Genomic DNA, 23,021 nt, shown 5'->3' with positions numbered 1-23,021 from the left:
CACTAAGTTTCCTTACAGTACCTACCACCAATGAGGAAAAAAACATTAAAAATGTGGTAATTAGAAATATAAGGTGCCATATAATTATATTTTAAGAGAGATTTTAAAGATTCAATTTTCAATGAGAATTGAATCATGCTTTTGTTTACTTTTCCCTGCTGTCTCACTAGTTTATTACTATAAAATGTGAAAATATCCTAAGCATTTCATCTTATGCATGCAGGTGGAACATTCCAGAGACTATTCATGATCTCCTATCTTGATGATGAGATACTTGTACGTATACTTTTACTAAAAACTCTTTCCACCAAAGCATAACTTCAGTTGCATTTACTAAATTGTTATTTTGGTAATTTTAAACACAATATCTTATGGTGCTCAAGTCCCTGCAATCCTAATTCTATGGAACTTAGTGAAGCTATAACAGATGTGATAGGAATTGCAGAATAAAATATTCTTAAATGATGCTTGTTAAGGAAATTAGTTGCAACTCATTTCAATCTGTAGAAGAAATGTGAAAAATATATATTCATATATAGAAATTTGCATATATTTTAGAATGGATATGATCTTATTCTTAATAGTGCCTACCCTAAAGTGAGAAGCTTTTTCACTAACCTCTATTAAATACTTGACCTGCCTTTGCTCATTGCCTTTTTTTGTAATGTTATAACTCCTTTTTTTTTCTTTCTTTCTTTCTCCTTTTTTTTTTTTTGGCTAAGCTTACTTTTCTGCTGTATTAATACCAAAAAATTAAAATTTGAGTTGGCACCTATAATCAATTGCTATCTTCACTGTAGGGATCTGATTTCTTCTTCTTTCATGTAGTTAGAAAATATTTCTAGCTTTTTTTTTTAACTTTCTTTGGTTTTGATGAGTCTTTGATCCGAGTGGTGTGTACATATTAAAGATCATAATAAGGATGCTGAAATGTAAAACATTTTCAACCATATCATCAAACTAAAGGCTTATGCATGCTTTAGATTTTGAAATATCTGAAAGGGTAAGTACCAACTATGTCCTGAACCTTTATATTGGTGTTTGCAGATAACAAGGGATACTAGTGGAGTTCCTAAGGTTCTTACAAGGTTAGATGCTCCCTCATCACCCTTGTCTGACACCATGACAGAATATGAGAGCTACAGATCCTTTTGTCTATGAAATGAGAATTTAAAATTTTCATGTTTCTTAAATTTGTTATTCTATTTTATTACTTCTCTTACTTTTATTTTTGTTATAATATTATGCTAACTTCAGACACAATTTAAGTGTTTGAATACTGAATTTGTTGTATGTGAAACTCAAGTGAATATAGTAGGCTGGCAGAAATTTCTTCTATACCTCTTCTACTGCCTTATCTTTAAGAGTTTCAGTTGCTCTCAGTGACTTGATTTCACCGTGAGCAACCCCAACTCCCTTTCCTTTTCTGCAAAATGATGGAAAAAAATAGTATCACTATAAATGCCTCTCGGTTTACTTACAGGGTTGTATGAATTCATTATTAACATGTTAAAACAGTAAAATACAAATATACTGATACATATTGATATACATTCACTATATTCTCTTAATGGCAGCAAGTTGTTTGACAAGTTTGATTTTATTTGCACTGTATTCTCTTTTCTTATTTATAGCTTTGGTAAGTTATAGTTTATATGATAGTTATGGGATTGGCTTTGCATTCACTTGTTATATTATTTATTTATTTTAGTTTTCATCTTGTAGTTGTTCCCAAGGTTTGTTTGAATCTTCATTTTGTTTTCTATTATGCTTATTTATATTTGGATTTCTGAATTCTATTTTGTTCATGTTGATTATAGTCAGTAATGATTTGGATTCACACAACCGTAGTTGCTGATATATTAATTAAGATGTGGATTCCCTTGTATTTCTTTTTGGAATTAAGATATGGATGAATATGAATCATATGGCCTATTTTGCTGTTATGTTAGTCCAGTGGTGGCTAATGTTTATTTTGCTGTACAGGTTAGTCAGCTTGGTGCTGCAGCCCAAAAATATCAAACAGCTACTCAAAATGCTTCTTCCAATCTCAATTCTAGAGATGCAAAATATCTGTAATATGTAGGTTTCTGTACAGTTACCCATATGATAAATGTCCTGACTGGATTTAAATGGGGCTAATTGTATGTTAGGTTTGTGGCATCAGCTCTCCAAACCTGACTGCTTATCTTTCTTTATTTATTTTTCAGAGAGTTTGAACAAGTTCCCTCGAAGGACTAGTACGCCATCTGGGGTTCATAGTCAAGCACAACAATCTGAAGAACAGCTACAACAGCATCAGCAGCAGCAGCAACAACATCATCCAAACTATAGTTTGAAGTAAAAAATGTTCAAGATTATAAAACTTTATTATGTTATGCTTTTAAACTTAAGTTAGAACTAATATCTCATGAAGTAGACACATTTATGGTTTGAATTAGTTATTGTTTAATGTAATACTTATGATTTATCAATCTATTGAGAATTACATTTTATGATTAATTTTTTTTTTTTTTATCAAAATACAATAATGATAATCTTTTAATAAAAAAAAAACCATATAAGTATACTTATCACAATAAAATTTAAAATATATTATCCACACTAAAGTAACAAAATTTTATTACTATATGTTAAGATTTAAAATCATATTATAAGCGTAACAAATCGTTATGATTTATATAATATAACAAACTAAAAATGCTATCAAAATAATCAAATGTAACAGTTGAAAAGTGTTATGCAAAAAGTATAAGATTAAACTTCAAATTTATAACTAAATACTCTAAATAAATGTTATTATTTGAATATTATAGCAACTAAAAATGTGTTATTGAATAGTTTAAGATAACATCGAACATAACATTCGAATACTGTTATAGAAAAGACAGGACTTTTAATAACAAGGGCTATGTTAGCATTTTCTGAAGCGTTATCAATACTCCCGGTTAGCAGTTTTTAAGTGTTATGAATACTGTTTTTTCTTGTAGTGTCATCCACATTTGGTAAGAATGGTATTCTTGGAATGAAGACTCTTTTTCCCATATGATGTCCAACGGCAATTTCAGCGTCTATGATATTTCGATTGAAAGCCCGACAAATCAAACGGGTTCCATTGCATAGTCCGTCTGAAGGATTAATGTTTCTTTGGAGCATGATGGGACAATTTTTCTTTAGTAATAATTCATGAGGCAGAAGTCCATTAGGCGTTAATGTGTTTTAGAAATCTTCCATAAATGATTGCTCAGTTTTATCTATTGTCTCATCTACACTGTAATATCGCTGGGCTTCACCTGGAAATCTTTGTATTAACAAAGCATTTATTTCATCGACAAAACTATTCTTTGGTGTTAGTATGGCCCGGTTCATCATAGTTGACATATTTCCTGAATAATCTTGAATGTTGTGGAAGACATCTTGTATTAAGTGATCTAATGAAGTCTTGTCATCATCATAGGGAACAAGCATCCCATTTGGTATTTTGATGATTTCATCTTTTGTGGTGGGTGGCAATCCATTACCTGCTGCTAACACATAATTTGAAAACATTGGATCTAGTCTTGCTCGCATATTTTCAGTTAGTCGAAACTTAGTCAATGTAGGCCACAAGTAAGAATGAACCAGACTGGAATTAACCTGCTCTTGTCTAGTTCCTTTACGGACCACAGGCAATACTTTTCGAAAATCTCCCCCGAAAACAACAACCTTTCCACCGAAGGTTACGTCAGAATCATTGATGTCTCGTAGCATTTTGTCTAATGCCTCTATGTGTTGCTTTCTTGTCATTGGTGCCTCATCCTATATTATTAATTTTGCTGCACGAAGAAGGTTTGCAAGTGCACTTTGTTTGCTCACACAACATGTGGTTTTTTCGTCAGTATCAAGTGGAAGCTTAAAGCGTGAGTGAGCTGTTCGACCTCCTAGAAGCATAGATGCAGCCACACCTAATGAAGCAGTTGAAAGTGCTACCAAGTTTCTTGATCGTACTATTGCCAGAAGTGCCCTGTATAGGAATGTCTTCCCTGTCCCACCTGGGCCATCTACAAAGAATGCAACATTTTGGTTTGATAAAACTTTTTCCAACACTACATTATACACTTGTTGTTGCTCGCTATTAAGTGATCTTGAAGATGTAATATCTTCTTCTGGAATTTCAACACCCAACTCATCATCGATTTCTCTAGATTGAAATTCATTTCCATCGAAAGAAATGTCTTCATCAAGAAGATGGTAAGAGTTAATGTTTTTCCCCATTGATTCAATTGCAGAAGAGATTGACCTTAATACATGATATCTTGCAGTCGATGTAGAATCTTCTGAAGATTTGAAATCAATTGACATATCTTCCTCAAAACGTTCCCAAAGATCTCTTGGATTAGTTGGATTACAATATACCAATATTTTTGCGAACAGTCGCCTCAAACTGGATGGCATTTGATATAAAGATGCCCCATGTAAACAGTCTTCTAAGCTAATGTCTCTTTGTAACAAACCATGCATTGTTGCTGTCTCACGAAATGTGGGGGCCAAAATTCCCTCGACTGTTCTAAGATCTTCAAAGGACAACAGTCCCCTTACATGGTTTAGCAATATCCGCATGAAATAACGTTCACCCTCAAATGGATTTGCTGTAACAATACGACCTCTGACTATTTTCATTTTTCGGGGAGTCCATTCTTTGTGTTTATGGTTCCAAACATAATATTCTGGAATTTGTTTGTACAGTAATTTCTTTACATTTTCATCTACTCGATTTAATGCAAAGAATTGTGTTAGCATAGTTTTTCTAGAATGATCTAAATTGAGGATGTTAATTAGATCGTCGTTTGCTTGGAAAGTGACCGGGTGTTGATCCTCCAGATGTAAATGCAAACTATACACTGCTGGGGACATCTCATTGATAATAAATCCATATATTCTCCACATTGCTTCTAGGGGAGCAATCCATCGGGCTGACTGAAATTGTTGGATTTCATCAACTTGTTGATTGTTTGTTTCAGAAACCAAGTTGAAAGCGACACGATCATGACCTTTATAAATGTACTTGTAAAGATATTTCACTGCTTTTATTGTAGAACAAATCTCTGCATTAATGTGAGAGTCAAATGTTGCAAGGAGATACGGGTTGTATGGAATAACCCAACGATTTTCTAGATACTGTCCTCGGACCTTCACAGTCATTCCATTGTTTGAGTGCCTATATATTGGGAAGCAATCGTTTCCAACAGTTGTTGCAGATGCATAATTCTTTGGATAATTACTTTTGCATCCATGATTTCCTTTCATGCAAACATTTGATGGATTCAATACTCCACATGGTCCATGCATCATATGCTTCACAACTGCGTTATGGAGGTGGATGTTTGTATTTTTATCAGGTATCTCTGCTGATACGATCTCATCAAAAGATTCTGGTGCATGGAGTTTCCACTCATTTTGTAAGATAATTAAAAAGTGGGCATGCGGAAGGCCCCTTTTTTGGTGCTCAATAACATAGACATATGCTGACACTTTTCCGAATATTTGCCTTTTGAATAACAGGTCCTTTAATTCTTCCAATTTCGCATGAAAGACTCGAGCAACCAAATCAGGTCTATTTTGACTCCCCTCGTGTGGACTTAGTTCATTTGTAATTTCTGGCCAATTTGGATTGCATGTCATCATTAAGAAAATGTCAGGTTTGCCGTAACGTTGAACTAAAGACATTGCTTCCATATATCTTTTTCTCATGTCTCTTGGACCTCCAATAAAAGAAGATGGGAGTATAATCTGTTTCCTAACATTAGAAGGATTTGTTTCCCCAAGCGTAATTGTATCAACAATACCTTGATACAACTCTAATTGAATATGTTGTTGCTTGCCTCTAAAATAATCTAGTCTTGAGGTCTCGATCTTCACATACATATCAACTACAAATTGCTGCAATAATCGACCAGAAAGCAGCAAAATTGATCTGACATTTTCTCTTATTTGCAACTTGTAGCAATAATATTCACGACATGAATGTGAAGGAAATGTTACTAACTTGGATGTATATATACTAAATGTATTTTTCTAAATTTTTAATACTATAGTCTAACCTCGCTCTTTTGTTGCAAGTAGTTCTTCTGCAGTGGCTGATTCTTGAGGATTTATTGATGGGTTTGTTTCGTTGTACTTTGATATGCTTCCTCTAATCCTTTGAATCCCTTGATGCCAACCAGTATCACCGAAAGGAAATAATATTGGATATTGCAGTGGATCATAACACCCAAACTAATACTGAACTTTATGATTTCCACCGGAATGGTTATACACAAGAATGTTACGTCCTCTTGGTTGATCTCTGTCATTATTTTCGACCCATATCGCTGCAACTTGTGAGGATGTAGGGGCATTGAATACATGTTGATCAAGCCCAACATCTATTTTTATATGAATGATTTGTTTTTCCAAATCAGGGAGATCTCCAAGTTAACGAAAAAAATGGAATAAGGATTGATCTGAAGAATATTGATGAGTTGGGTTACAATTGATGGCTCCATTCTGTCTGAATCATAAATCCGATTTTGTAATTCATGCTCTGTGTCGTAGAAATACAATTGGAGATAAGAAGGATGACTATTGGAAGGGAGCAAGTCGTTGATATAGTGTGTTGACCCAGATTTTGGTCAACTGACACGGAGTCAGAATATGCTTGATATGAATGAATGTGTTGAAAAGAATCGAATGACAAAAAAGTAATAAGAACACGATATTTTATAGTGGTTCGGTCCCAGGATCTGGTAATGACCTACGTCCACTTAGATTATTATTGATATAAGAATCAAGGGAGTAATTAAAGAACAAGGGTTCAATGAGTTTCACTAACCTCTGAAGAACAATACAATATTCCCAAGAGAATTACTTTAGTCTCAAATAATTCAAAAGCCCAAAAGTCCCCTCCATTGAGCTATCTTTTTCTATTTATAGGCTCAAGGGGGATTACAAGATTTAGTTGCCGATATTCTATCCTAAATAATCGGATATTCAGGAGATTATCTGAGTTAAATTCAGGATCTACAAAGATCTTTACAGTAATATTACATTGCATGCGGATCCATCGACCAGACTGGTCGCAGGTAAGACTGGGCTACTTACTGCCTCTAATACGTCTTCTGGTCGATGCACTAGCAGAGCTCTTCCAGGCGTCAGCCACGTGTCCAGGGATTACTTGCCACCTCATCAATTCCAATTTTTTGGATAACATTTGCCCCCCAAGTTTATTTATTACGAGCAATAAATAAACTTTTGAGCAAACGACCCTTCGGTAACCCCGCCATACATGTCAGAACCCTTCGTGTGTTCTTGGAAAAAGCAACCTACTCCTGTCTAATCATGACTTTTCGGTTTCCTAGTAATAACTCGACGGCTATTCCGCTTCCCCATACTTCGAAAAAGGGAAACTGATGATTACACATTTTTTATGCCACAGACAAACTTATATAACATCTCCAAACTTCCCTTTTTCTTTTTACGCACACCATCGCCTTCTCAAAAAACCCTAAAAAACCAGAGCTTTAATCTTCTCCGAAGACCGTTCTTTTGCGTTTTCAAGACTCAGTCCGAGAGTTCCTTGATTTCCGAAGACTCTTTTCCAATCTCCACGACCATTTTCTTGGTAAGTTTTTGAATCCTTATGCTTCAAATTTTCATAATGCATGCTTCTGTATGTTGACTGTTTGAGTTCATCTGCTTCCGGTTTGAGATGCTTGTGAGTAGAATGTCTTGTAGGCAAAAAAGGTTACGAGTTGGTTTAATAGTCGGGATCATACTTTTAGGACGTAAAATCGAAGTAAAAATTCGATCTTTAGACTAATTGGAAATTAGGTTTTTCCCGCCCTAAGGGGAGTTGAAAAAGCTTTTTTGAAAACCTTTTTACTTTCACCCTTTGATCTGTTTCTCAAGCTGTTCATGTAGAAGGATTTAGCTTTTTGTTAGAATGTTGTTGTATAAAAGCTTGGCTTTTATACTCGACCAGCGCCATTCTAAAAAGTCTTTAAAAATTCTTTATCCTCACCTCCCCATTCTTCTGTTTGCAGACTTTGATGCCAGATTTGTGGGGAGGTGAACGGCCCATCGACGACAATCTTCTCGCCCAGCTGCTCGAAGGCGAAGAACAACCGGCCGACCGAATCCATGAGATTCCCTTCTCACGATCCTCTTCCAGACCTCGTCCTCAAATGGCCCGTTCCAAATCCGTAGGCAAGAAAAGACCTGAATCCGATGATAGTCCAAACCCTCCTGCCCAGCCTGACTCGTAGGCTAAGGTTCCCTCGACCAGCGGTCGAGACAATCCTGTTCCTGACTCTAACATCCAAATTAGAGCCCGCCCTCACCATCAGAATCTGCCTGATGTTGAGTGGTATATCTCCCCGACCAGCCTAGTGACCCCTCGGATGGTTGTTAACTATTTCAGGAAGTATCCTCTCACAGGGGTTACCATTAGAATTCTTGCCGCAGACCAAAGGGCTAACCTCCCCGGAGGTATATACAGCGCCTAGTCTCGGTATCACATAGAGGCGGGGGCTTTCCTCCCTCTACATCCTTTTTATCAGGGGGTGGCTAATTATTTCGATGTTGCCCCCTTCCAAATTACTCCAAACGGATATAGAATGCTGGCCGCACTCTATATCATGTACAAACTTAAAAAATGGCCAGAACCTACCCCCCACGAGGTCAATTATCTTTTCGACCTTAAATCCAACCCGCAACAATATGGGATGGGTTTCTTCCATCTTTGTCACCAGGAGACAAACCGGACGTTCCTGAGTGACACTACGCATATATCCAACGTGGGGCAGTACAGTAAGGAGTACTTCCTTACTCCGGACATAACCAGCAACAACCTGGCCTTCGCTCGAGGAGGCAAGTGCTGTCTTTTACTCGTCGCTGCTTTTAATCAAAGAGTCTCCCTTCATTCTTCTCAAACTATACTTTGTCTTTCAGGCCCATGGTTACGTCCGACCCCAACACCAGACATGGTGTTGAGGTCCAATGCATTTGCCAGGATGACAGACGCAGAAAAAAGCGTCAAGTCCCTGGTTACTGATGAAAACCTGAGGCTGTCTGGCCTCCTGGCTCCTCGCCATGAAATAAGAGGACCCGTGGTAGCCGATGCCACTGCCGAGGGGGTTCCCGAACAGCAACCTCCTGCGTCCCCTCCCCGAAGGAGGCCAACGGGGGTTACAATCAGGGAGCCCATGGGCAATCCTTCCGCAGAAAGGCCTTCTGCTCCCCAAGGAAAAGGGAAACAAAAGGCCAAAGAGCCAGTTGTGGACTTGAGGGAATCCTCTGATGAGAACGGTAAAGTTATTTTGCTTTTAAATAGCTTGCCAATTCCCTGTCACTTGTTTGACAGGGAAGGCAACTTTACATATACTCCAAATCTAGGGCCAAACTTCTTCATGCCAGATAGTGAGTGTGTGACTAATAGAGTCAATAGTATAGCGACCAGTAGTTGTATCTCGGGTATTAACTTTTTGACCTTCTTTTCTGTTTGATAAAGAGTCTTCATCTGCCTTTATCTTTACTCTTTGCATGTTTTTACTTGTGTGTAGATATGGCCACTCCCAACGTCTTCGACCTATACCAGGCTGAGGAGGAAGAGGAAGTTCCTCAGCTCCGGCGAAAGTCATCAAGGAGACACAACAGCGAGACAAGCCAGGGACCTGCCAAAAAGAGTCGAACAGAAGATCCTTCCAAGGACGTGCCAACTAGGCAAACTTCTGCTCATCCTTCGGCCCCTGCTGAGAAGGAGACTCCTCCTGCTCCGATGAACCCTCCTCCGACTGCGCCCAGCAGGGAACAAAACAAGCGGGAAGAAACTCTTGGGGCCAAACTCTCGAGCCGTGTCGTACGAGCAGCCAAAGACCGCATTGCGCACATCGGGAAGAACGACCGCGTCAAGGATGCAATGGTTGAGGCAGAGAGTATGGCGGTCGACCTAATTCTAAACAGGACCCTGAATGAAATAGCCAGCGTAAGTGCTTCTTTATCCTTTTGGCCTTAGTCTTTTAGTCTTTGCAACAGGTTCTAACTTTATCTTCTGTCCTCAGGCTTTGCTGTCTGCAACTACTGCTCGTACCCGCACCCAAGCCACCATCAAACAGGCTCAGGCAAAGGCTATCGAGAGGCACCAGGTGAAAGCGGCCGAGGAACTTTCGGCTGCAGAGGCCAGGCATGCAAAGGAGTTGGAGGCGATGGTTCAGCAGAGGGATGCCGCGGTGACCAAGCTATCGGAGGTTGAAGCTTTGAAGGCTGCAATAATAAAGCAGAGGGAGAAGTATCAGGAGGCCAGCCGAGTCCAGTATCGCGAAGTCAAGAGACTGGGTGAGGTGCTTAAGTCCAAGGACGAGGCCATCGCTACTCTTGAGGGCCAAGTGGAGCAGCTGAAGCTTGACAACTCCAAGAATCTGGAAAGGTATAAGAAGACAACGCTCCAGTGTTTTTACAACTTCTGGAAACACAATCAGAGTGCCGACTTCAGCTATCTTTCAGAAGATGTTAGGACTGCTGAGCTGGCACGCTGCACTGCTCAACTGGCTGAAGAGGAGGCCAGAGCAAGGATTCCTGCTTCTCCAAGCATTGCTGGTGGAGAGGAAGGAGTCATTGAGGACGCGACCAATCAGAATGCTAGTAAAGACCCTCCTGCTCCTAATGCCTCTTGAGCTTTTATTATTATTTTTTCTTTCTTTTGATTACACGACCCACGAGTCGTGATGTAAAGACAATACCTTTTTTGAATTTGTTGCACGGGCATCAAACTTTTCCTATTATCTGAACAGTTACATCCAAGCAGTGATGCTTGCGGTGTAAAAGATTGCTTCATGATGCTATAACATTTTTATTTATTATAACATTTGTCCGTATGACCGAACTTAGCATAGTACTTTGGCTTGATTTAACAAAATATAAATTTTGAAAAATACTCTAAGTACCTTAGCATGCTTTCACTCATTTTGTTCATGTGTTTACGTACCTCATGGTACGCTTTGCTATCGATGTGCCTTATATGCCCCCCAAGTGATCGAGGAGCTTTAGGTCCTTGGTCACTTGCCTTGACCATGACCTGTTCGAACATTTCTGCTCGGGTGAAAAAGTAATACTTGTAATACAGCAAAACAACACATGTAATGAACAAATACTTGTAAATATAAATTCACAAAGGTTGGCAAGAATGACTGGTTGCGCACAGTCCCTTATAATCTCGTATTAAAAATGGACTAAACATGTCTTTGCGAGTGATTCTGAAATAGAATCTTACATATACGAGTGATTAGCCATACAGCATGGCTAACCCTCTTTGCAAAACTTGTAAAAAGTAAAATTTAATACAAGCCAGTCCTTTAAAAAGGACTGTACACTGATAATACTTGCGCAGGTGTTCTCCATTCCAATAACGTGGAACAAGATCTCCGTTTAAGCGTGCAAGTTTGTAGGTGCCTGGATGAAGGACTTCTTCAATCTGGTAAGGTCCTTCCCAATTAGGTCCGAGTACTCCAGCAGTGGGTCGCGGGTGTTTAAGAAAACTCGTCGTAGCACCAAGTCACCGACGTTGAATTTTCTTTCTTTAACTTTGGAGTTAAAGTACCGGGCGACTTTTTGCTGGTAAGCAGCAACTCGGATTTGAGCCTTCTCCCTAATCTCGTCAATTGAGTCTAGGGACTCCATCATTAGTTGGCTGTTCTGGTCCTGGTCGTACGTTATACGTCGATGTGATGGGGGGTCTAGCTCGACAGGTAACATAGCCTCATATCTGTAAGCTAGGGAAAATGGGGTATGACCTGTCGCTGTTCGGTGAGATGTTTTATATGACCAGAGGACTTCAGGCACCTGCTCTGGCCATGCCCCTTTAACATCTTCAAGCCTCTTCTTCAGGGTATCTTTAAGAGTTTTATTCACGGCTTCGACCTGCCCGTTTTCTTGGGGATGTGCAACTGAAGAAAAGCTTTTAATAATTCCATGCCTTTCGCAGAAGTCGGTGAATAAGTAACTGTCAAATTGGGTTCCTCTTTCATGAGTTCCTTAGATTTTTCTGGTGTAACGCATTTGAGTAGTGGCATTGAATATCCTCTTCGGTACATAATACCATCGACCAATATGTATCTAGGGGATCGCCTTTGTAGAGTTCTGGCTTTGTTTCTATCGGCTGGTAGCACACCGATTGTCAGATACTCCAAGTAAGGTGCCATCCACGTATCCTCCATTCGAATCTCCATATTGGTCTCAACCGCTTGTATGCTTGGCTCACTCAGTCTTTCTATTGGCACAATGTTCAAGGTGTCAGCATCTTTCGCGCTCGCAAGTTTTGCTAAGGCGTCTGCGTTTGAATTTTGATCCCGCGGAATTTGCTGAAGGGTGTACTCTGTGAACTGGGCTAGCAGGTCCTTTTTTTTATTCAAGTAGGCCACCATTTTTAAGCCTCGCGCTTGATATTCTCCTAGAACTTGATTCACCACCAGCTGTGAATCGCTGTAAATATCAAGCGTCTTTATGCTCATGTCTTTCGCCATTCTCAACCCAGCGAGGAGTGCTTCGTATTCGGCTTCATTATTTGACGCGGTGAAGTCGAACCTAATAGCGTAGTGAAATCGATGCCCTTCTGGCATTACCAATATCACCACCGCTCCAGCGTGGGATTCGTTGGATGATCCATCTGTGAATAACTTCCATGAAGGAGCTTTGTCCTGAGGCTCAGGCGCTTTAGGTTGTTCGCACTGTTCGCCGTCTGGGAGTTCGGTGAACTCTGCAATAAGATCGGCCAAGACTTGTCCTTTTACTGCCGCTCACGGTGAATAAGTTATATCGAACTGCCCTAGTTCGATTGCCCATTTTAATAATCGTCCAGCCGCTCCTGGTTTTTGGAGGACTTGCCGAAGGGACTGGTCAGTTAAAACTGTGATAGGATGGGCTTGAAAGTAGGGGCGTAACTTTCTAGAGGCCAGGATTAAGCAATATGCTAACCTTTCAATTGGTGGATATCTCAATTCTGCCCTGATCAGTCTCTTGCTGACATAGTAGACTGCTTTTTGTACGCCTTCTTCCTCGCGCACTAGTACCGCGCTAGCAGCACCTTCAGTAATCGCCAGGTAAATAAACAAAGTTTCTCCTTCGATTGTCTTTGATAAGATGGGAGGTTGTGCCATATGGGTTTTCAAGGCCTGGAATGCTTGCTCGCAGTCTCCTGTCCATTCAAACTTCTTATTTCCCCTAAGTAGATTGAAGAGAGGGACGCAATTGTCTGTTGACTTCGAAATAAATCTACTTAGGGATGCGATTCTCCTGGTTAAACTTTGTACATCTTTGATCCTTTCTGGCGATTTCATGTCGATCAGGGCTTTTATCTTGTCGGAGTTGGCCTCGATTCCTCTTGAATTTACAATGAACCCCAAAAACTTCCCTGATCCAACTCCGAAGGAACATTTCAGGGGATTTAACTTCATTTGGTATTTGTTCAATACATCAAAGCACTCTTGTAAATCCCTTACATGTCCTTCTGCCTTTTTAGACTTTACCAGCATGTCGTCCACGTATATCTCCATGTTTACTCTGATCAGCTCCTTAAACATGTGGTTGACTAGCTGTTGGTAAGTCGCACCTGCGTTTTTCAGTCCGAAGGGCATTACTTTGTAACAGTATAGGCCCGTATCGGTCCGAAAGCTGGTGTAATCCTCGTTGGGGGGATGCATGCTAATCTGGTTGTAGCCCGAATATGCATCCATGAACGAGAGGATCTCGTGCCCCGCAGTTGCATCGACCAGCTGGTCAATTCTTGGGAGTAGGAAGCAGTCCTTTGGGCAGGCTTTATTGAGGTCTGTAAAATCCACGCAGGTTCGCCATTTTCTGTTTGGCTTGGGAACCAGCACTGGATTGGAGACCCATGATGGATAAAATGCCACCGTGATGAACCCATTCTCCTTTAATCTTTCAACTTCTTCTTTTAAGGCTCTCGATCTATCCTTATCGAGCAGCCTTCTCTTTTGTTGCACGGGTGGAAAAGTTTTGTCTATATTCAGGACATGGCTGATAACTGCAGGATCTATCCCAGCCATGTCTTTGTGTGACCAGGCAAAATCCTCCTGGTTCTTCCGCAAAAATTCCACCAGTGCGTGCTTCGTGGTGGGCTCTAGGTTTTTCCCGACCTTTACTACTCTGGTCGGGTCTTTTTCGTCGAGTTGGACCTCCTCCAGGTTCTCGACGGGTCCAACGTTTTCTTCAAAATCCCCAAAGCGAGGATCTAGATCTCTATCCTCACTTTGGGCAACACCCTATTTGGTGACTCCATCACCGGATTGGGCTTGTGTATCAACCGCCATCTGCAACTTATCTGAGGTAGTGCTCTTCGGCGTTCCATTCTTCGCCTTTGTGATTGAGGCGTTGTAGCACTCCCTGGCTTCCCTCTGGTTCCCCAACACGCGTCCTACCCCTGCGTCTGTTGGGAACTTCATGGCCAAGTGCCACATAGAGATGACGACCTGTAGATCAACTAGTATAGGACTCCCAATGACGGCATTGTACGCCGAAGGACAATCGACCACTACAAAAGTGGCGAGTAATGTCCTTGTTACAGGCGTTGTACCTGTTGTCACTGGTAGTTTGATCAATCCGGCAGGGCGAGTCCTTCTCCAGAGAAGCCGTATATCATTTGGTTGCAGGGCTCCAGGTCCTTAACGGACAGTTTCATGCATTCCAGCGAAGACTTATACAGGATATTCACCGAACTTCCTGTATCGACCAACACTCTTTTCACCATCATGTTGGCCATTTGGATGTCCACAACCAGCGGATCGGAATGTGGGAACCGGACGTGTTGGGCATCGCTATCAGAGAAGGTTATTTCACCTTCCTCTGACCAAGCCTTTTTTGGTGCACGGTCCTCCACAGTCATCATCTCGATGTCCTGGTCATGGCGCAGAGTCCAAGCATATCGTTCCCTGGCCTTTCCACTATTTCCCGCGAGGTGCGAGCCTCCACAAATGGTCAATAAGGTGCCGGTCACGGGGGCAGGCTGTAAGGATGGCGAGCGTTGGCGCGTGGACGCCTGGTCGTTGCTACCCGGAGCTTCTCATTGGGAATTCCCCGAGGCCCATACGTATCTTCTCAAGTGTCCTTGTCTAATAAGGAACTCGATATCGTCTTTCAGCTGGTTGCATTCGTTGGTGTCATGTCCGTAGTCGTTTTGGTAACGACAGAACTTGGTAGTGTCCCTCTTCGAAATATCCTTTCAAATGGGGCCAGGTTTTTTATAAGGCACACTAGAGCTTGTGGCCTGATAAACCTCTCCCCGAGACTCAACGAGGGCAGTGTAGTTAGTGAATCGAGGTTCATAACGGTTACCCTTTGCTCGTTTATTGTCGGAGGTGGAAGGCTCGTTATACGGTCGTTTTCCACCATTCTTGCCATTGTCGTTGCCGTTCCCGTTGCCTTTGTCGTTGCCGTTAGGTTTGGACCCATTGGCAGGCTCAGCTGCTCTCTTATCCTTGCCAGAAGGCTTTCCATCGTCAACAATGGCATCTTCGAGCTTGATGTAACGATCAGTCCGGTCCAAGAATTCCTGGGTAGTTCTTACTCCTTCCTTTCGAAGGCTTTTCCAGAGAGGGGAGCGACGCCTAACCCCTGCGGTTATGGCCATCATTTTTCCTTCGTGTCCCATCATTTTTGCTCCAGCTGCTGCTCGCATAAAGCGATGGATGTAGTCTTTCACTGATTCTCCATCCTGCTGGAGAATTTCAACCAGCTGGTTTGCTTCGGTCGGATGCACACGACCTGCATAGAATTGTCCGTAAAACTCCCTTACGAACATTTCCCAGGAAACTATCCTTGCAGGAGGGAACTTAAAAAACCATTCCTGCGCGGCTTCAGAAAGTGTTGCAGGGAAGATCTTGCACTGAGCGTCTTCGAACGCTTTCTGAATATCCATCTGTATCTCAAATTTATTGACATGAGATACCGGGTCTCCGTACCCGTCAAAGTTTGGAAGCGTAGGCATTTTGAACTTGCTTGGAGTTTCTGCATTAGCTATCCTCTGTACGAAAGGAGTGCCTTTCCTCCTATCGTGGTCGATATAAGATGTCCTTCCCCCGACCAGCTGTTGCACTACCTGGTTGAGGGCATCTATCTGGGCCTGTACAGCGGCAGGCATCGCTGTAGCCTCTGTTGCTGGGGGGACGTTCTCGCCATGCCGCTCGTGGCAATCGTTGAGTATGTCTCTCAATTCCTCGTCTTTTCTCCGCTGCTTGCTACCTCTAAGCCGGTTGAAGACATTATTTTGCCTGGGCTGCCCCCCAGCATCCCGTCTATTGGGTTGGTCATCTTGAGTTACCTGGCTCCCGCCTCTACCTCTTTCTTCATTCCTCGTACCAGCATTTCCCTTGCCTGAGTCGGCCTCATTATACCCATGGCCATCTCTGAACCTCGATTGGCTATGGTGGGATCGACTGTTCCCTCGATTTCCATCCCTGGCTTAAACGTCCCGAGCGTTAGAGGGCGGCCTGCGCTGGTCGTTGTGTCCCCATGCATTATAATTCCGTGGGGGACCCCAGACCGCAGAGCCTAACTCTAAGTCTCTCCTGTTACCAGGAGGGTTCTGACCTCTGTTCGGTAGGTTTGGCTCATCGCCCCTACGGCGTCTAGGACTATGAGGCTGATGCTCGGCCCTATCCTGCCTCTGCTGTGGGGGATTACCACGACCAGCTTGGGCTGGTGGCTGCGCCTCAGGGTCCAGTGGGACATCGTCATGGGGCACCTGAGGCTGCTCGGGCCTTTGCAGACTCGAAGGCTGGATTGGTGGGCTAGGATTAGGACCCCTCTGGGGTGGCCCATTGACAGGTTGGTCAGGCTGCGAGACAGGTGCGGCCTGATTCCTTGCCAGTTGCAAGGCTTCCTCGAGGGCTGCCATGGCTTCGCTCTGGCGGCAGTCCATCTCCGCCTGCCTCTCACTTAATTCGGCGCGCTGCCGTTCAATCTCCTGCTGCTGTCGCGCCACAACTTCGACAGCAGTCTCTTGACTGGCTTTCAGATTAGCCAGCTGCAATGCCCCCAGGGTACTCTTCAACGTTGCATCATCAATATCTTCCTCCTCGATGTCCAGATGTAGCTCATCCTCCGCCATGCTCGCAGGGGGAGGAGGAGGTGGGTTTGAAGGCGCAGCGGCGACCGCCTGTCCAGCTTTCCTTGCAGTTTTCGCCATTGATTTTCTCAATAATGATAAATCAAGCTCTCAATGAAAGCACCAGAATGTTGACCCAGATTTTGGTCAACTGACACGGAGTCAGAATATGCTTGATATGAATGAATGTGTTGAAAAGAATCGAATGACAAAAAAGTAATAAGAACATGATATTTTATAGTGGTTCGGTCTCAGGATCTGGTAATGACCTACGTCCACTTAGATTGTTATTGATATAAGAATCAAGGGAGTGATCAAAGAACAAGGGTTCAATGAGTTTCACTAACCTCTGAAGAACAATACAATATTCCCAGGAGAATTACTCTAGTCTCAAATAATTCAAAAGCCCAAAAGTCCCCTCCCTTGAGCTATCTTTTTCTATTTATAGGCTCAAGGGGGATTACAAGATTTAGTTGCCAATATTCTATCCTAAATAATCGGATATTCAGGAGATTGTGTGAGTTAAATTCGAGATCTACAAAGATCTTTACAGTAATATTACATTGCATGCGGATCCATCGACCAGACTGGTCGCAGGTAAGATTGGGCTGCTTACTGCCTCTAATACGTCTTCTGGTCGATGCACTAACAGAGCTCTTCCAGGCGTCAGCCATGTGTCCAGGGATTACTTGCCACGTCATCAATTCCAATTTTTTGGATAACATAGTGATAGATCTGTCCTTGGGTTCTGAAAGTATATATTCCTCTATTTCTTCAACAGAGTTCTTTATCAAAATTAACACCGAACGATGTAAACGCAAACTTATTGTTATAAGTTCGAATGTATGTTCGGAAATGTTGAGATTCACTGCTGTTGGATGTAAACAATGCATAAAGCTCATTTGGCACATTATTTGTGGCCAGAGAAATTTTTCCATTAGCACAACAAAACCCATTTGTTTCATGGCAAAATCGATTTGCTTTACAATGTCGACAGCTAGGCACTAATGGAAGTGAATATGGTTTAGATGGCACTACTTTTAGCAATTGTCTAATTCTAGTAGAACGCGTATGCAATTGACCTATTTTGATGAAAATGACTAATTAGAAAACAAAATGAAACTATCCATGTTGTTTTGATGAATAATTTTGAAAAACTAACTAATTTTATATTAATTCCTTACCCCTACAAGGTCTTGGTATGTTTGTTTCATAGATTACATCCTGTCGAACAACATATGTGTCCTATTCATAAAAAAAAATTGAAATGTTAAGAAAAAACGAATAGAAGGATGGTTGAATTAGACTATTGAGAAAAATAATTTAAGGAAAACCTGTTGGATAAATACATTTATAGATGAATTTGGCTCTGAATGAATTAGCCTGGTGCGATCAAGATTGGGATAGATTAAGACTTCACGAGACGATCCCTCTTCATTGATGTCAGTATGAGTATGAGAATTTCGTTATCTCTTTGATACTCTTTGAAGATTACTAACATGTTCAATATTGTTCGTATATTGAACACCAATATTTGAATGTTGAGTAATCAATACTGTCGTACGATCATTATCAAATGTGTCCAAATCATCGTTATTTAATGATTCAGTATCATTTATACGAATTGAATTGGTTTTTAATGCTTTCTGTTTACCATATCTCTCTCTTTGTTTTCTACGAATTTCTTCCTTTTTTTCTTCCAGAAAATCTTTATATGAAATTCTTCTTGTAGATGGTTTGTCATGATCTTCAAAAAGGAAAAAATTTCAAATATAAAGTTCATAATTTTTGTAGGTTTCTAATTTTTTTAAACTATTATTAATGAAATCTTACCATTTCCCATTATGTCAATAAATGTAGTATATGTCTCAATTGCAAGATGTATTTCTACAGGAAAAAAATAACAAATATATCATATCATAGTATCGAATAAATAATTAAATGATAAAATATGTTTTCAAATGTATTAATTAACTAATATTCCAAGCAACTTCCAATTATGTATGTAATAATAAAAAATTAATATTTTAATGCTAACTTGGTAGCACTCAAAGTGTTGAAGGTGAATAGAAATGAGTGTAATCCTAAAAGTAAAATTATAATAATAATAAAGTTAAAATTTTAATGTAATTATTTTTTTACATAAGAATATGTTAATCCACCAAACTATGTTATATATATATGGAAATTATTAACAATAATATTTATATATTTATTAAGATATACAATTTATATATTATGAATATTATTATTAATATATATCCAATTTGTTTTCCAAAATAACTTAATTATTAATATTATATGATGATAATAATATCTTTGAATTTTGTCCACTTAGGTTATTTAATTTTAATTAATTTAAATATATAAGTTTAAAATTTTGGGTATAAATTTTTAGTTATTAATATTTTGTACTATAAATTTTGGGTAAATTCTAAGACCACATTTGTTGACCCTGATTTTGGCCAACTGACACGGAGTCAAATTTGCTTGATGTGGACAAATACGTTGGAAAGAATGTGATGATGAAATAATAAAGAACACAAGAGTTTATAGTGGTTCGGCCCCAGAATCTGGTAATAACCTACATCCACTTGAATTGTTATTGATATAGAATTCAAAGGAGTGATCAAAGAACTAGGATTCAATAAGTTTCACCAACCTCTGAAGAACAAGACAATATATCAAATGATCAAAAAGCGAAAAAGAAGAAGGAGACCCCTTTCCCTTGAGCCCTCCTTCTCTATTTATAGGCTCAAGGAGGATTTACATTAATTTGTTACAGATATTATTTCCTAAATAATCGGATACTCAGGAAATCATGGGAGATCATTTCGGATACTATCATAACTGCATAAGATCTTCTCCGCGTATAGCATGCGTACGACCAGTCTGGTCGTATGAAGAGATCGAACGTCGTGACACTAGATGTCTTCCTAGTCGATAGTCGAGCACGAATTCTGCCAGATGTTAGCCACGTGTACTAAATGTTTGCCATGTCATCCATGCTTGTTTTTTGGATAACATTTTCCCCCCAAGTTTGTTTAGTGCGACCAGCAATAAAGAAACTTTAAGGAAACAACCGTTCATATCCCCACGTTGTTTGTCAGGATCCCCGTGCGTTTTTGAAAACCGTGACATAATTATGTCTAATCAAGCCCTTTCAGTTTTCAAGAAAAAAATTGACGGCTTATACACTTCCCCACGTTTCGAGAATTAAAAATAATGATTGCTACTTTTTGGCCATACCTCGGTCCCCATAAATACCTTCTTTTTCTTCTTTATAAAATTTTTTCTTACCATCTTTGTCAAGAGCTTCAAGAACCTTGCCTTCAGAGTACAAAGCTTCGAAACCAGTCAGTCGCCTAGCCGAGGATCTTTCCGACTCGAACTTTTTCATTCTCTTCCGAATCTCCATCTTCGCCCAGGTAATCACTTTGTCTTTTTAAACTTTTCATTATACCATGCATGTTGTTTCTTGGTTCTGTAATTTCTGTGCTCTTGAATAGGGTTTTATGAGGATCTTTTTGTATAAACCTTCCATTGCCTGGTAAGAGGGTGTCTTTATGCTTTGTATAGGTTAGGACCTAGTTTGATAGTAAGGATCATAGGCTTAGGGCGTAAGATCGACGTAAAAATTCAATCTTTAAGCTAGGTGAAAAAACTAGGTTTTTTCCCGCCCTTTAGGAGTCGAAACAGTTCTCTTTCATAAAACAATTTTTCTTCCTTCCTGATCCGTTTTTCAAACCGTTAATGCCGAACTTAGTGTAGGAGTAGGATGCTGCTAGTTATTTAGACACGCGCAACGTTATCCTAATCTTCCACACTACTTCGCAGACTGTGTCTTATCTCCTCCATTGTCTGTTTGTAGTTCATATGCAAGACCCTTGTGGGGGAGAAAGACCTATTGAAGACGACCTCTTGGCCCAACTACTTGAAGGCGAAGAGAACCCATCTATTTTGATACCAGAAATCCCTTTTTCTCGCCCTAGCTCAAACCGTCCTCTAGTCCCCAATCAGAGAATGGCCAGAACAAAAACAAAGGCTCGAAAAAGGAAATACCCTAACCCCTCAGGCTAGCCTTCTGTTGATGCCCCCTCGACCAGTGGTCGAGGTGAATTCGCTCCAGAGAACAATGTTCAAAGGCGTGCCCGCCCTCGCCATGTCGACCAGCCAGCCGTTGCGTGGCACATCGTCCCTCAAAGTACGGTGACACTGCGGATGATTGCCAACTATTTAAACAGATACAATCTGACGGATGTGACCTTAGTCAAACCATCTATCGACCAGCGAGCCAACCTGCTAGGCGGGGCTTACAGCGCCTGGTCGAGGTTCCACATTGAGGCAGGTGCCACCCTGCCCTTTCATTCGTTTTTCCAGGGGGGTGGCTAATTACTTCGGAGTAGCCCCCTTTCAAATCACCCCGAACGGATATAGAATGCTGGCCGCACTCTATATCCTTTATAAGCTCAAAAAATGGCCAGTACCTTCCCCCCACGAAGTCAATTTTCTTTTTGACCTTAAGTCCAACCCCAACCAAGATGGTACGGGGTTTTTTCACTTCTGCCATCAGGAATCCGGACATACTTTTTTGTCCGACACCACACATATCTCTAATGTGTGGAAGTATCACCATGAATACTTCCTCACTCCTGACCTTACTGCGGACAACCTGGCCTTCACCCGAGGAGGTAAAAAATTCTTACGCGAGCAGTTTCTTTACTTAGTGCTTTTCTGTCATTATATCTTGACATCCATTGTGTTCCAGGCCCCTGGTTACGTCCAGTCCCTACTCCAGGGATGGAGTCAAGGGCAACACTCTTATCCAACATGCCGAATGCTGATAAGAGTGTAAAAAACTTAGTCAACGAGGCTAACCTTAGGCTGGTCGGCCTTTGGGGCTCCCAATCTGCGACGAATGAACCCTCGGCGGGCGATGTCCTAGCCAACGTGGAACCTGAGCAGGAACCCGAGCAGCGACCTCAGGCGCCGCCTCCTCGGAGGCGGCCAATTGGGGTTACGATCAGGGAACCTGCCGTCCCCCCCCCCCCCCCGAGTGGAGAAACCTTCAGTCTCCAAGGGCAAGGGAAAACAAAAGGTTGTCGAGCCTACTGAACTTTCTGACGATTCGTCAGATGTAAACAGTACAATAATCTCACTTTTAAATAACTTGCCAATTCCCTCTCATCTATTTGATGGGGACGGCAACTTTAGGAATGCTCCCTCTTAAAACTCAGATTTCTTCCAGGAACTAGGTAGTTCAGTAAATAATGCTACGACCAGTAGTTGTTGCCCGGGTACTTTACTTGTAATCCTTTTACTTTTATCTCTGTTCCCCCTATGACCATTTAATCTTGCTGCTCGAGTTGTTTCCTTTGGTGCAGGTATGGACTCTGAGGACATCTTCGCTCATTACGAGGCTGCCGCTGCCTCTTCTATCCCGAAGAAGGATAACAAGAGGGCTCGAGGGGAAAGCAGCAAGACCCCCTCGAAGAAAGCTCGAACAGACGATGCTCCAGCCGCCGTCCCTTCCAAGGAGAACACGACACCTCCGTCCCCCACTGAGCAGTCGACCCCCACACCTGTGAATTCGCAGCCCTCCTCTAGGGCCGCTGATAAGGAGGCATTGGACAACTTGCCCGAAGGCTCCCTATCCAGCCTCATGGTCGGGTCGGCCAGGGAGAGGATATATAAGCTCTCGAAGCACAGACGCAGCCAGGCCGCCATCAATGAAACTGCCTCAATGGAGGTCGACCAAATCATCAACAGAGGGTTGAATGAGATAGTCAGCGTAAGTCATGTTCTGCTACTTCATCATTTATGTCTGACTTATTTTCCTTACTTTATCTCATTCTTTGTCTTTAGGGGCTACTATCTTTAACTGGTAGCTGGC

The 23,021-nt window shown here is 41.3% G+C and overlaps 2 protein-coding genes across 2 annotated transcripts; both read right to left on the bottom strand.

The window, feature by feature from the left end:
• Window positions 1-3,219: 3,219 nt before the first annotated feature.
• LOC133779482 (uncharacterized) lies at window positions 3,220-3,786 on the bottom strand. The gene has a single exon (XM_062219440.1). It carries the CDS (start codon window positions 3,784-3,786, stop codon window positions 3,220-3,222), a length of 567 nt encoding a protein of 188 aa, XP_062075424.1.
• Window positions 3,787-3,798: 12 nt separating this feature from the next.
• On the bottom strand, window positions 3,799-5,904 carry LOC133779481 (uncharacterized). Its single transcript, XM_062219439.1, has one exon. It carries the CDS (start codon window positions 5,902-5,904, stop codon window positions 3,799-3,801), a length of 2,106 nt encoding a protein of 701 aa, XP_062075423.1.
• Window positions 5,905-23,021: the final 17,117 nt, after the last annotated feature.

This window comes from Humulus lupulus, chromosome 5 (assembly GCF_963169125.1).
Source record: "Humulus lupulus chromosome 5, drHumLupu1.1, whole genome shotgun sequence".
Lineage (NCBI taxonomy): Eukaryota > Viridiplantae > Streptophyta > Magnoliopsida > Rosales > Cannabaceae > Humulus > Humulus lupulus.
Note: the sequence above shows the minus strand (reverse complement) of the source record. Positions and strands in the feature narration are given on the sequence as shown.